This window comes from Geotrypetes seraphini, chromosome 3 (assembly GCF_902459505.1).
Source record: "Geotrypetes seraphini chromosome 3, aGeoSer1.1, whole genome shotgun sequence".
Taxonomy (NCBI): domain Eukaryota; kingdom Metazoa; phylum Chordata; class Amphibia; order Gymnophiona; family Dermophiidae; genus Geotrypetes; species Geotrypetes seraphini.
The window spans coordinates 101,076,326-101,092,069 of NC_047086.1; the positions used below are offsets into that span (position 1 = coordinate 101,076,326).

The following is a 15,744-nucleotide window of genomic DNA, read 5'->3' on the forward strand; positions in this document are numbered from 1 at the left end:
GCTGGCGTTAGTTTTTCTGTGTAGCGCAGGGGTTAGCGTGCGCTAAAAACGCTACCACAGCTTAGTAAAAGGAGCCCACAGTCATATAAAACTAGAAAAGGAAATTTCCCTAGAGTAGTTAATCATCAAGAACTTTTAAAGCAACCACTTAAAATAGAGTAGATTCCAATCCCAGAAATTAAAGCATAGTTTTGGTGTTCTGAAAATGACTGATAACCACCCCCTTTTTAAAATATAGCACAACTCTTATTATAAATAACCATTTTATAACCCTTTCAAAACATTTACGTTTAGAAATATTTGCAAAAATATAGCATAGAAAATAAGAAAAAAATAAACATTGAAGCCCATAAAAAATGTGTAATAAAAAAATATTGCCTATGCAACTTTGGTCAACTCTTACATATGTTCCTTTTGAAAGTGATCTAAGTGACAAGAGTAGACCGATTCAATATTTTTGTGAGGTACAGGAAAATAATGGGTCTGTTGAAGGGTTTAAACTGCTTCAGTACTAGAAAGTCATGATTTCTGAAGCAAATATGTGTAGTCTGACATACTTAATTCATTATTGACTTGATTCAAATCTTGTAAGCCAGGTATCTTATGCTTAGAAAAGATTTATACATCAGAAAAGGTCACATGGATAGCCAGGATGGCCTTTTTTAAGCCCATGTATAAATCCACTTTGCTTGTGATACCTGCTGTTTTATACTTTGTTTAGGGCTGGTCAGCTGTGGTTCTCAATGGATTCAAGCATGGGTATTTAATTTGCCTGCAATTATAGCTTATAAAAATATCCGGCTAATTTTCAAAGTGAAAATTACCTGCTTAAATCACCTGGGGCTGCCCAACCTCTGATATTCAGCAACACTTAGCCTAGCAGTGCCACTGAATATCAGCTCCGACTAGCTCCCCAAAAAGTGGGGTGCTACAGGTGGCGGAATTGGGGAGGAACCGATGTGGGATACTGGCAATATTCAGTCCTGACACCTGTTTATTTAAGTGGCTGAAATTAGATCTGCTCAAAAGCTGTCCTAAATTTGGCTGCTCAGCCAATACCTGGATAACTTAAAAATCCCTCCCAGGCCCTCTGATCCTCCTTCCGATCCCCCCTAAAAAAAAAAAAAAAAGCAGCAGGCCTATGGGGAGGGGGGCATTGAAGGCAGGAACAAAGCCCACTTGCTCCTGTTCCTAGCGATGGCTTCTACAAAATGATTGCCACAACCTCTTATTGCAGCTTTATGGTACTATTACAGTTCCGTGAGAGGTTGCGGCAGCCATTTTGTAGAAGCCACCACTAGCGGTAGGAGCAAGTGGGCTTCATTCCTGCCCCCAATGTCCTTTGGACTACCAGGATAACCAGGTAGGCCTGGTGAAGGCCTATGGCGATGGTGGGCTGGGGTTATTTTGGGAGGAATGGGATTGGAAGGGGTCTGTTCTTTCAGAGGTGGGGGGGAGAGGGGGAAAGTGGGCAGAACGGAATGCCTGGGAGGGATTTTTAAGTTACACGAGTCTTACTTACATGGGTCCCGGCTGAATATTGGCTGGGATCTGCATAAGCTCTGGCAGCAAGATAACCAAAATTATATTGGGTATTCAGTGTCAGTACCAGCACATGACCTGGCACTGAATATTCCCCCTATATATATTGGTTATCATGAAAGCCAGCCCTGTTTGTAGCATTTGAGCACCAGAGGTTGCTGCCTTTGACCTAGTCAAATGCCCCTATTTACTGAATGCACCAACATATAAATTCTGCTATCTGTTTGATACCTAAATAAAATTGCATACTTGGCTACTTCTGTGATGGTATGCATACTCAACCACTGGCTATACTAATTATGGATTAACTGCATCTGACTATATTACATACTGGATTACAGTGCATTGGGATTACAGCTGGAAATTCAGTACTAAGTGACCAAGCTTGCTTTAGTGTAGTTGAACCCATGAGATCTGCAACAGCTAATGCAGTGACAGGATGGCCACTAAAAAAGGAAAAACCCCCAACTTATTTGGGTTTTGCATTTTCTTTAAGATTGGATTTGTTGTACTTCTGGCCTATCCCATAAGGCACATGAGCTGCTATAGTGCCCAACTCCTGTGCACCTTCTATATGAAACATCTGATCATCAAAGAAAATATGGGGACGGATTTTCTGCAGAATTGGGCCTTTAGGTGCTCCTGCAAGAAAAAGTGCTTCATCAATCTCTAAACCCCAGCTGCGCAGTGTCTTCAGCGCTCGAGCTCCAGAACTTGCTGCACTTCTGGCTGTGACAAGATAGGTCCTTATGGAACAATTTAGTCGTTCATTTTTAGCATAGAACTTTCTCTGGAGTTTCCCAAGTGCTTCCAGAAAACATTTCAAAGGACCCTGTGGGTGAAGTGTAAGAGAAAATGCTTAAAAGTCTTGCAATCATAGTTGTTAAGCTTTCTTACATAACACTTCTCAAACAAAACAGTAAAATTAGCTACTAACTCAGAGTTAATTTAATGAAAGAACATAAGAAGTTGCCCCCGCTGAGTCAGACCAGAGGTCCATCTTGCTCAGCGGTCCGCTCCCGCGGCGGCCCATCAGGCCTAGTGCCTGAACAGTGGTCCCTGATTAATTTTGTAACTTACCTCTAATCCCATCCCTATAGTCTACTTTTACTCTTATCTGTACCCCTCAATCCCTTTGTCTTCCAAGTACCTATCCAAATCTTCTTTGAACCCCTGTAGCGTGCTCCTGTTTATCACATCCTCTGGTAGCGCGTTCCATGTATCCACCACCCTCTGTGTGAAAAAGAACTTCCTGGCGTTTGTTCTAAACCTCTCCCCTTTCACTTTCTCTGAGTGCCCCCTTGTACTTATTGATCCCCTTAATTTGAAAAATCTGTCCCTGTCTATTTTTTCTATGCCTTTCATGATCTTGAAGGTTTCTATCATGTCTCCTCTAAGTCTCCGCTTTTCCAGGGAGAAAAGCCCTAGCTATTTCAGTCTGTCAGTATATGAGAGGTCCTCCATGCCCTTTATTAGTTTAGTTGCTCTTCTCTGGACCCTCTCAAGTACCTCCATGTCCTTCTTGAGGTACGGCGACCAGAACTGAACACAGTACTCCAGGTGCGGGCGCACCATAGCACGATACAGTGGCAGGATGACTTCCTTTGTCCTGGTCGTGATACCCTTCTTAATGATACCCAACATTCTGTTTGCTTTCCTTGAGGCCGTGGCACACTGCGCCGACGCCTTCAATGTTGTGTCTACCATCACTCCCAGGTCTCTTTCAAGGTTGCTCACCCCTAGCGCTGATCCCCCCATTTTGTAAGTGAACATCGGGATTTTTTTCCCTATATGCATGACCTTGCATTTCGCTATGTTGAAACTCATTTGCCACTTTTTGGCCCATTTTTCCAGTGTTGTCAGATCTTTTTGGAGATCTTCGCAGTCCTCCATGTTATTGACCTTGCGATATAGTTTGGTGTCATCCGCAAATTTAATAACCTCACATTTTGTTCCTGCTTCCAGGTCGTTAATGAATATATTGAATAGGAGCGGTCCCAGCACCGACCCCTGTGGAACTCCGCTCGTGACCCATTGCCAGTCTGAGTAATGTCCCTTTACTCCAACCCTCTGTTTCCTGTCCGCCAGCCAGTTTTTGATCCATCGGTGGACCTCCCCTTGCACCCCATGGTTCCATAGCTTCCTTAGTAGTCTTTCGTGTGGCACCTTGTCGAAAGGTTTAAGTTGTGCGGTTAACATTAGAATATTTAAATTTCAGGAATAACAGCATAATCCCATCTAGCAATGTGTGCAATTCATGTGTTGTACCACTAATCAGCTACACTTCGGGCTCTTTAATCAAGCCCAATAGTGCAGAAAATGCACCAAAGGCCATAGTGATTTAAAGGGCTTTAGTGCATTTGCTGCGAGACTTCAAAAAAGAGGCTCTTTGTATATAAGATCAGCCATACTTACCCCCCTCTTCTATGAAACTGTGATAGCAGTTTTTAGCACGGTGAGCTGTGCTGAATGGCCCGCGCTGCTCCTGACGCTCATAGAGTTCCTACGAGCATCGGGAACAGCGCAGGCCATTCCGCGCAGCTCTGCGCTACAAACTGCTAGCACAATTTAATAGAAGAGGGTTTTAGTATATATTGAGGGATATTTTCAATATGTAATCCAAATCTGATTTTCACCATTTTACAAAAACATCCTAATATCCAGTGCCAAATATGGTCATGGTCTTATCTTTTTTGGTTCAAAAAATTACCCTATTTTAGGTGTTTTTGTGCTCAGTGTGTGTTCTTTAAGGACCATTTTCAAACAAAAAGGCCCAGATTCTCTAAAAGTGCGTCCCAATTTTAGGCAGCTGTAGACGTCCTACAGCTGTCTAATCAGCCAATCGGGATGCACGTTTTTTAAAAAAAAATGCTCCCCAGGCAGGCCTGAAGGCGCCTCCGGGAGCCTAGGGAGACCCGCAAGATGCCTAAGCTCGTCTAAGGGCCTTAGGCGGGCCTTAGGCTGAACCTAGGCGGCCCTACGCGTCTCCCTAGTAGATGAGAAGCTTAAAAATGTAGGCCAGCAAAATGCTGGTCTACATTGTAAGTAGACGCGGTCGCTATACTTATTGCGGCTAGGGATCTCTCTGCCGCTATAAGTATAGCGGGCCGTGGCCCCTGACCGATCACTGGCAGGAGGGTGCCCAAACCCTCCTGCCCGAAGACGCACCCCCCTCCCCGACACTACCGACCGCCCCCCCCCCGACAATATCGGTCGCTGGCAGGAGGGTGCCCAATCCCTCCTGCCCGAAGACGCACCCCCCCGGCGCTAACAACCCCCACTCTACCAAACCTGTTCTTACAGATGGGTCTTGCACGTCGAGCAAGCAGGCACGCCTCGTCGAAATGAGGCGGGCCCGCCCCTTCTCGGCACATCCCGCCGAAGCCTAAGGCCTGATTGGCCCAGGCTCTAGAAGCCTGGACCAATCAGGCCTTAGGCATAGCGGGTCCGCCCATCCCTACTAAGTCTAAGGTCTGATTGGCCAATCAGGCCTTAGATTAAGTGGGGATGGGCGGACCCGCTATGCCTAAGGCCTGATTGGTCCAGGCTTCTAGAGCCTGGGCCAATCAGGCCTTAGGCTTCGGCGGGATGGGCCGAGAAGGGGCGGGCGCGCCTCATTTCGACGAGGCGTGCCTGCTTGCTCGACGTGCAAGACCCATCTGTAAGAACAGGTTTGGTGGAGTGGGGTTGTTAGCGCCGGGGGGGGGGGGGCGTCTTCGGGCAGGAGGGATTGGGCACCCTCCTGCCAGCGACCGATATTGTCGGGGTTGGGGATCGGTAGTGTCGGGGGGGGCGGTCGGTAGTGTCGGGGAGGGGGGTGCGTCTTCGGGCAAGAGGGATTGGGCACCCTCCTGCCAGCGACCGATATTGTCAGGGGGGGATCGGTAGTGTCGGGGGGGGCGGTCGGTAGTGTCTGGGAGGGGGGTGCATCTTCGGGCAGGAGGGTTTGGGCACCCTCCTGCCAGTGATCGGTCAGGGGGCCACGGCCCGCTATACTTTTAGCGGCAGAGAGATCCCTTGCCGCGATAAGTGTAGCGGGCCGTGTCTAATCTAACCCGATTCTCTAACCCGCGTCTGTAACATGGACGCCGGTTACAGAATCGGGGTTTAGTTTAGGCCGATTCTGAATAGGACGCCTCTCCCGGGCGTCCTATACAGAATCAGGGCCTAGGTGTCTTGCGGGCCTCGCCTTCAATATAGGCGGCCTGCCTGGGGAGCATTTTTTTTAAAAAAACGTGCATCCCGATTGGCTGATTAGACAGCTGTAGGACGCCTACAGCTGCCTAAAATCGGGACGCACTTTTAGAGAATCTGGGCCAAAATGTCCAAGTGAAAAACGTATAAAAAGCCACTGGGATGTCTGGGGACCAACAGACTTACTAGACTGGCCATACAGAAATCCCAGCAGTGCACTTCACATAAAAGGTCTCGGATATACATTACATCATAACCCCCTTATATTTTATAGACTAGTTGAAAGATAGAAAACAGAGAGTAAGGTTAAATGGTCAATACTCTCAATGGAGAAGGGTAAATAGTGAGATTTCCCAGGGGTCTGTACAGGGGCTACTGCTTTTTAACATATCTGTCAAAGATCTAGAGATGGGAATAACTAGTGAGATAATTAACAGCACCTTTAATCAAGCTGTGCTAAAGGTTTTTAGCACAGGCCGGCGTGGTAAATGCTCCTGCGCTCATCAAATTCATATGAACATCAGAACACTTACTTCACAGGCCCAAACTAAAAACCTCTAGCACAGCATGATTAAAAAAAAAAAAAAAAAGGGTGTGGGGAGGCAAATTTACTCATGACACCAAGTTGTTCAAAGTTGTTAAATCACAAGAGGATTGTGAAAAATTATAAGAGGACCTTGTGAGATTAGGCATTACAATGGTAGATGATGTTTAATGTGAACAAGAGCAAAGTGATGCATGTGGGAAAGAGGAACCTAAACTATAAATATGTGATGCAGGGTTCCACGTTAGGAGTCACTGTTCAGGAAAAGGATCTAGGTGTCATTGTTGAGGATATGTTGAAACTCTCAGCTCAGTGTACACTGGTAGCTAAGAAAGCAAATAGAATGTTAGGAATTATCAGGCAAGGCGGAATGAGTAGATGTGAATTGCTTGTTTACTCTTTCCAAAAATACTAGGACTAGGAGGCATGGAATGAAGCTACTAAGTAGCAGATTTAAAACAAACAAGAGAAAATATTTCTTCACTCAATGTGTAATTAAACTCTGGAATTTGTTGCCAGAGAATATGGTGAAAGCAATTAGCTTAGCAGGGTTTAAAAATGTTTGGATAACTTCCTAAAAGAAAAGTCCATAAGTTATTGTTAAGATGGATGTAGGGAAATCCACACTTACTCCAAGGATAAGCAATATAAAATCTGTTTTGCTACTTGGGATCTAGCTAGGTGCTTTGGACCTGGAATGGCTACTGTTGGAAACAGGATACTGGGTTTTATGGACCTTAAGTCTGTCCCAGTGTGGCAATTCTTATGTTCTTATGAGCCCGCCAGGAATGGCAAAAAAAAAAAAAAAGTACTATAATCAATTGTATATCACTACAATAGCTCTTATGCCTCAGGTGTTACTTATATGTGGGTTCAGCGGTATTTTGTGGGTTTTAGAATGCTTATATGTTCTACCACGTGTACCAGAGGGGGATATGAGCCTGGATCCTCTTCTCTACAGTCCACTGCACCAAGCATTGAGCTACTCCAGAGACCTGCTTGCTGTTCAAAGAGGAACAGCCATTAAATCTGTAGCTGTCATAGAGCCTGGTATGTACCTCTTTGGGGGTCAGATGGGTTCAGTGACCACCTGTGGGAATATAGGGAGGTCATGCCTTTATCCTTCCACTGGTCATCGGGTCAGTTTGAGAACTTTTTGGCACTTAGCTGCTATTGAAACAGGTCTAGCCCAAATATCCTATTTTTTTTTTGCCCTGGACATTTTTACAATGTTCCATTATCACTGAAAAATGTCCAAATCTTAAGTCCACCCTAATCCCACCTAAAACATACCTCTAACATGCCCCCTTAAGATTTAGATAAACTGCATCAAAAAATGTCTTAAAGATGCATTTTAAAAATAGTGATTTGGACGTTTTTGCTAAAAAAAAATCCCATCTTCCACTTTCTGTTGTTTTTTTGGATGTTTTTATGTTTCAAAAATGAGCCCCACAATCAATAGCAAGAGTGCTGAAATATAGCAAACAAGAGGAAAAAGTGATATGAAAAGAACTGTTCAATATTAGCAAACAGCCTCATGTTTGAAGATATATATTTGATTAATGAACCAATAAATATGTGCTATAAACTCCTCATCCTCACCATTTTCTAGGAAATAAAAGAAAATAACCACTGCTGTCATAATGCATCCAATTTGACTATTATTGTTTCAGGTCCTGTTCTCAAAAGCTCCTTTTTGATGTTCATAGATGATAATCATTGATTGGAGAGCTTATGTCACGCTGCAGTGAATCAGAATGACCTTCACTTAACACTGAAACTTGGTTATTCAAAGTATTTACCCAACCTGTCAACCCATCTTGTTTGACAAGAATAGAAAGCTTTTGCCCTCAGGGATATAATAACTTTTTGTGGTTTTCCAACATTTGACAACTGTACTTTGGCAAGCAATGTTATAGAGATCCTCTTGGCCTCTGCCTGCCTCTCCCAGCCGGTGAAAAAAATGTCAAACACAAGTTTTTTAAGGGTACTTGACAAGTAATACTCAACACAGCAGAAATCTATTAAAGACATAACCTTGTTGAAGGCAATAAATAGTTAATCATATTTTGTAAAATATATGAATACTGCACATGTTAAAATAGGAGCTCTTTATAGTAACTCCTGCAATAGGGTCACTTAGCACTGTCATTCAGGGAGTGAAATAGGCCAGCTGTAGCAAAAAAAAGAAGTGATAAGGCTCCTCCTTGGAATACTCGTCTCCATATTATTTCCCGTCTATGCACGTCTCCAACTGAAAACTATCCGACACAACATTCAAGGTTGGGCAACCTCGGTCCTCGAAGGCTGCAATCCAGTCGAGTTTTCAGGAGTTTTCAGGATTTTCCCAACGAATATGCATGAGATCTATTTGCATGCACTGCCTCTGTTGTATGCAAATATATCTCATGCATATTCATTGGGGGAAATCCTGAAAACTTGACTGGATTGTGGCCCTTGTTATCCACCCCTGAAAAGGAAAATCTGCATTTTTCTTCCTTCAAAATCAGATGGCATCTTCTCCAATTTGCTAAGAGAACCAGTTTTGAATGTTATATAGTTAGTAAAAAAGAAATTTAGTAGTAGTAAAAAAATAATAAATCCAAAAAAACCTTTACTCAGGTGGCAGTTATTTAAAAGGCCCTCAAAGCCTGATTCGTGGGTTCCCCAGCACTTCCTCCCCCAGGAGGCCTCAAAACTCTAACTGGCCATTGACCTCCACAACCTCCTTCCCCAGCCTCAACATCCCCTGCCTTCTAGACTGCCGCTCTTCCAAGAAGTGGCATAGCTACTGGTAGTGGTGGGGGCTGGGTCCGTCATTTTGGATTCAGGCCTGATCCCTCTCATAAGAAATTGTGGCACCATCTGCTGTTAGGTCTGGCAGGGTAAAGAATGGGGGGGGGGGGGGGTGGCGGGCAGTGGCGTCTCTCCATGCCTTTGTCTCTGTCTCCCCCACTCCTTCTGCACCAATACCCCCCATGCCACACTTGTGCCCTCCCTTCCCACCCCCGTACCTTTTTAAATCTTCGCAAGTGTGAGCTTCTTCAGCTGGCACTGGCTTTTCATCTAACATCATTTCCTGGTCCCGTGACACAGAAGTGATTTCAGGGGGAGCCAGGCTGGCACAAGAATAGTTGCTTGTGCTGGTGAAGATTTTAAAGAGGTAAGGGTGGGGGCGGGGAAGGGGGGGAGTGCGAGCATGGTGTGGGGGCGGTGAGGTGTCAGTACCTACCAAAATGGTGCCCGGGGTAGTCTGCCTCCTTACTATGCCACTGGGGGGGGAGACAAAATTTTGTGCTCCCTCTGTCCAAATGACTCCCTCTGACTCTCAGCAATAGTCTCATGGTATCACTGCAAGAGGCATGCTGCAAACTAGTAGAGTGAGATCACTCCTGCCTCTCATCTCTTCCAAACCTGTTTTGTTTATTGTTTTTTTTTTCAGGGGGGGGGGGGGGGAGCAGCTCTTAGAATTCTCAGTGTAAGTAATGAAACCTAAAATCAGAGCATTTTTTTTTGAGGGGAGAGGGGGTTCTTTTTGATATTTTAGCTTTATGTTGGAGCTGGAAAAGGGAAACCACCAGGGTACAAAGGTTCCCGAGGGGCAAGTGTGCTAGAAGACTTTAAATATCAGCAACAGCAATGCAAGAGTAGTGGTGTGGCCTAGTGGTTAGAATTGTTGCCTCTGGATCCTGAGGCTGTGAGTTTAATCCCAGCCTGCTCTTTGTGACTCTGGGCAAGTCACTTAGAGGAAAATTTTTTATAAAAGATGCCTAAAGATAGGTACCTAATAATTAGTAAATTGGCTTCAATTATGAGCTTTAATAAGCCCGTAATTGAAAAAAATAAAAATTAAGTGGGTGATAGGTGCCTATCTTCTTAGACACGATCCTACAAAAGACAGGCACCTAACTCCAAAGCAGATGTGTTTAAAAGTGGAGAAAGACTTAGGTGCTGCTAGAAACAATTCGCTAAAGGACTTAGACGCCTATAATGTAGGTCTTTAAAACCCTGGCCTACATTACAGGTGCCTAAGTTTTAAGTTAGGTGCCTATTATATAAACGTACCTATGTGTGATTGACAAGAGAGAGGCATCTATCTTTTTAGACACCATTTACAGAATTTCCCCCTTAATCTCTCTATTGCCTCAGGTAACATAGAAACATAGAAATAGACGGCAGATAAGGGCCACGGCCCATCTAGTCTGCCCACCCCAATGACCCTCCCCTACCTTTCTCTGTGAATAGATCCCACGTGTCTATCCCATTTGGCCTTAAAATCAGGTACGCTGCTGGCCTCAATAACCTGAAGTGGAAGACTATTCCAGCGATCAACCACCCTTTCAGTGAAAAAGAATTTCCTGGTGTCCCCGTGCAGTTTCCCGCCCCTGATTTTCCACGGATGCCCCCTTGTTGCCGCGGGACCCTTGAAAAAGAAGATATCTTCTTCCACCTCGATGCGGCCCGTGAGATACTTGAATGTCTCGATCATGTCACCCCTCTCTCTGCGTTCCTCGAGTGAGTACAGCTGCAACTTATCCAGCCGTTCCTCGTACGGGAGATCCTTGAGTCCCGAGACCATCTGGGTGGCCATTCTCTGGACTGACTCCAGTCTCAGCACATCCTTACGGTAATGCGGCTTCCAGAATTGCACACAGTATTCCAGGTGGGGCCTCACCATGGATCTATACAATGGCATAATGACTTCAGGCTTACGGCTGACGAAACTCCTGCGTATGCAACCTATGATTTGCCTTGCCTTGGATGAAGCTTGCTCCACTTGATTGGCAGTCTTCATGTTCTCACTGACGATCACCCCTAAGTCTCGTTCTGCTTCAGTTCTTGTTAGGATCTCGCCATTAAGGGTGTAAGTCTTGCATGGATTTTGGCTGCCAGGTGCATGACTTTGCATTTTTTGGCATTGAAGCTGAGTTGCCAGGACCTAGACCAGTGCTCCAGTAGGAATAGGTCGTGCATCATGTTGTCGGACATTGAATTTATGTCTGTTGTGCTTTTGCCCACTACATTGCTTAGTTTGGTGCCATCGGCGAATAATGTTATTTTACCTCGCAGCCCTTCTGCCAAGTCTCTTATAAAGATGTTGAATAGGATCGGGCCCAGGACCGAGCCCTGCGGGACTCCACTGATTACCTCCGTCATTTCGGAGGGGGTGCCGTTCACCACTACCCTCTGAAGCCTACCTCCAAGCCAGTTCCCAACCCATTTCGTCAATGTGTCGCCCAATCCTATAGAACTCATCTTGCTCAGCAACCTGCAGTGTGGTACGCTATCGAATGCTTTACTGAAGTCCAGGTATACGATGTACAGGGACTCCCCAACATCCAGCTTCCTCGTCACCCAGTCAAAGAAGCTGATCAGGTTGGATTGGCAGGATCTCCCCTTTGTAAATCCATGTTGACGGGGATCCCGTAGATTCTCCTCGTTCAGGATCGTATCCAATTGGCGTTTGATTAAAGTTTTCATTAGTTTGCACACTATTGATGTGAGACTCACCGGTCTGTAGTTTGCTGTCTCCATCTTGGAGCCTTTCTTGTGGAGTGGAATGACGTTAGCCGTCTTCCAGTCCAATGGGATGTTACCCGTACTAAGGGAGAGATTGAAGAGCGCGGATAGCGGTTCCGCCAAGACATCACACAACTCCCTGAGCACCCTGGGGTGTAGGTTGTCAGGCCCCATTGCCTTGTTAACCTTAAGCTTTGACAGCTCACAGTAGACACCGCTGGGTGTAAACTCAAAATTACTAAACGGGTCATCTGCGTCAACCCTTGTCTGTAGCTGAGAGCCGAGTCCTGGCGCCTCGCGGGTGAAGACTGAGCAGAAGTATTCATTTAACAGTTGGTCTTTTTCCGAGTCTGTTTCTACATAGTCTCCGTCTGGTTTCCTAAGATGTACTATCCCGCCTGAGTTCTTATTTCTGATATACCTGAAGAAGGATTTATCTCCTTTCTGGATGTTCTTCGCTAGAGACTCCTCCATGCGGAATTTGGCCTCCCTAACTGCTGTTTTGACGGTTTTTGACTTGGTACCACAGTTAAATTGGGACAGATAGGGAAAATACTGAGTACCAGATTGCTATTCAGTGTTTGAATCTCTTTATGAAAAAGGTGGTTAATAAAGTGCCTCTTTTCAGCAGTTCTGAAAAAAACTTCTCTCTAGAGGAGTAGTAGGTGTTCATGTGAAATAGGGGTCCACAAAGCCATTTTTATGCCTTTTTGCACTGATGAGCTGTGTTATGATTATGAATTGCAGCAGCTTGCTAAGAGCAAATTTGAATAAATTTTCATATGAAGAGGACTTTGTACAAATTTACTCCTGCAGAGTGTCCTTTTTGTGTTTTGTGCTACTTTTCATGCAAAAATCACACCTTAATCCTATTGGCTGAACTTCTGCCTAGTGATGAAAATGCATCCCTTCAAAATGTATCATATTGCAAGGACTATAATACCTGTGCAAGTGGCTTATTCTCAAATTGTTGCTCATGCTCAAAAAATTTATCCAATCCATGCTCTTTCACAATCTTCTCCGACTCATCTGAAAACAGTACAGCATCTCCGTCGAATGCCACCCTCAGCTGCTGCTCAGAAAAATGGATTTCCTCTTTTGGTGTAAACATGGTGGCAGCTGCAATTCCTGTAAAAAGATCATATAAACTCAGTTAGCAGTCTACAACAGTTTCCACCTATATTCCCCATTCATTTTATCCCCCTCTGTGAATAGATCTCTGTGTGGGATCTCTGTTCATGTTAATGCACGTGATTTAAACATACATGCTTTCCTTGTTCAACCTTACATTTATGTATGTTTTCTTACTGTATCCCCACCTAAGTAATAGGTGGGTCAAATATGGATTAATACTTTGGTTCTCAAACCTGTCCTAGAGGTCTACCAGCCAGTCAGGTTTTTAGGGTATCTCTAATGAATATGCATGAGAGAGCTTTGCCTATATTGGAGGTAACAGGCATGCAAATCTACCTCAGGCATATTTATAAGAGATATCCCAAAAATCCAACTGGCTGGTGGTCCCCTAGGACAGGTTTAAGAACCACTGTATTAATAAATAAAAAAAAATAAATTTAGATCAATTTTTGTTTGCACTTCAATATATCCACCTTGTAGCTTACATCTTGGAAACACGTTTAGTTACCTCTTTGGTAACTAAGAGGACAATTCCTAAAGCAATTCCTGTGCGTGGAAATAGATGTTTATAAAATATCTATTTCCATGGTTACTATCAACCAACTACACTTCTCCCTCTGTATTCGCTGTGATAGGGGATTAACAGAACCGCAAATACAGAAAAAAACGAGAATAACTTTTTCATATGTTATTCGCTGTTTTCTATTAAAAATCATCGTGAATATGGCGAATCCGCGAATAACATGGTGGGAGACTTGGCCTGTTCCTGAAGGAGAGGCAAAACACAGTGAAGAAAGTGCTGGGAATCAGCGATTTTCTCTGTAAACACTTGGAATCAGCGATTTCTCTATGCAAGCTCTCATAATTTGGGGGGAGGAGCCAGCATGCTAAAAACCATGAATAATCGAAACCGCAAATACAGAGGGAAAAGTATATTACAGTTAATTGGCTCCAATTATAATTTGTGCACACATCTTTCTGAGCGCTATTCTATAAAGATCTGCATACATATATTTTATTTATTATTATATCTTTTATTTATCTCTGGAAAAGAAAGTGATATAATTGCAGATAAACAACAAAAATTTTCCTTGATTTATTCATGAAACAAAAGATATCCACAAAAATGTGTATTCTAACAGGAATAAATTAGGACACCCTACACCCTAATAGCTAGTGTTGCCTCCCTTTGGCTAAAATAACTGCAGTGAGACACTACTTGTAGCCATCTGCCAGTCTGAGGAAAGTTTGGTCCACTCCTCAATGCAGAATTCTTTCAGCTGTGAGATGTTTGAGGGGTTTCTTGCATGTACAGTCCGTTCAAATCACCCCACAGCCACTCCAGGACTGTCCATTTCTTGGTTTTAAGCCAGTCTTTGGAGGATTTACTGGTATGTTTTGGGTCACCGTCGTGTTGCAGGGGCCAGTTCCATTTCAGCCTTAATTTTCTTACAGATGGTCTCACATGTTCCTCAAGTACCCTCTGAGCAAAGCATCCCCAAACCATGACACTTCCACCTCCATGCTTCATAGTTGGTATGAGGTTCTTTTCCTGGAATGCTGTATTTGGTGTATGCCAAACATTTTCTCATTTCTAGTGTTCAAATAATTCAATTTTAGACTCATCTGTCCATAGAACACTATTTCAGAAGTCCTAGTGTTTGTCTATGTTCTCTCTGGCAAACTTAGTCTGGCCTTGATATTTCGCTTAGGGAGCAAAGGTTTCCTCCTTGCATACCTCCCATGCAAGTCAAATTTGTGCAATCTCTTTCCGATTGTAGAGGCATGCACTTTCACATCAACAGTAGCAAAAGCCTGCTGTAGGTCCCGTGATGACATTTTAGGGTTTTTGGAGACATCTTTTAGCATCTTGAGGTCTGCTCTGGGAGTCAACTTGCTTGGACAGCCAGACCTGGGCATGTTGGCAGTTGTTTGGAAAGTCCTCCACTTGTACACTATTTTCCGGGCCATGGAATGGCTAATGTCAAATTCTTTCAAGATCTTTTTAAATCCCTTCCCAGACTTATAAGCTGCTCCAATCTTCTTTCTGAAGGTCTCAGACAGTTCTTTTGATCTCAACATGGTGTTCTCTCTCACCGCAGCAGTCATAAGCACACAAACTAAATGTATGAGGTTTAAGTAGGGCAAACCTCCTTCAAAATGCTGAGTAATGATGTTCTAAAAATGTGCACCTGATGCGATACACCTGTGTGTGATTTGAGCCACTTTAAGTGGGAGATTATATGGGGCTGTCCTAATTTATTCCTCAGAGAATACACATTTTTGTGGATATCTTTTGTTTCATGATAATTATCAGTGTCAATAAAAAAAATTAACAAACTGACAAATTCTAAGTGCATTTTATTTATTTATTTTAAGTATGACTACATTTGAATTATAATTCCTGATACTGAGGTCAGTTCTTGATATTTTTACCTGCTTCAAATCTAGTTGGGATTAGGCAGGCTATCAGTATAGAGTATATATATATATATATATGACATAACGATATGAAATGAAATGAAAAAGTGTCATGAAAAGGGTAGAATAACTTGCAAATTTCATAACTCCACATCATTCTCTTCTTGGTTGGGTTAAGAACTGTTCAGCGGCCCCTCCTATAATATTCAGTCCAACTCTGTTTTTTGTCTTTTAGCCAGTTTGCTATCCACGATGGGGCATGGCCTCCTACCCATGAAGCTTTAATTTCCTAAGGGATTACCTCATGAGAGATATCCCATGAGAGATTGCCAAACACCTTCTGAAAATTCAGATGCATCATTATCAACTGGATTGTCATTAGCTATTTG

At 43.7% G+C, this 15,744-nt stretch overlaps 1 protein-coding gene across 1 annotated transcript in view; it reads right to left on the reverse strand.

Annotated features, from left to right (window-relative positions):
- Positions 1 to 590: 590 nt before the first annotated feature.
- The window catches only part of LOC117356999 (cytosolic 5'-nucleotidase 1A-like), a 56,115-nt gene continuing 40,961 nt past the window's right edge, over positions 591 to 15,744 (reverse strand). Inside the window, exons 5-6 of the mRNA XM_033937074.1 lie at positions 12,744 to 12,928; positions 591 to 2,374 (exon numbers count right to left, since the gene is read on the reverse strand). Coding sequence (XP_033792965.1) covers positions 2,012 to 2,374; positions 12,744 to 12,928 — 548 coding nt within the window. The 3' untranslated portion in view covers positions 591 to 2,011. The remainder of the gene's footprint in view (positions 2,375 to 12,743; positions 12,929 to 15,744) is intronic.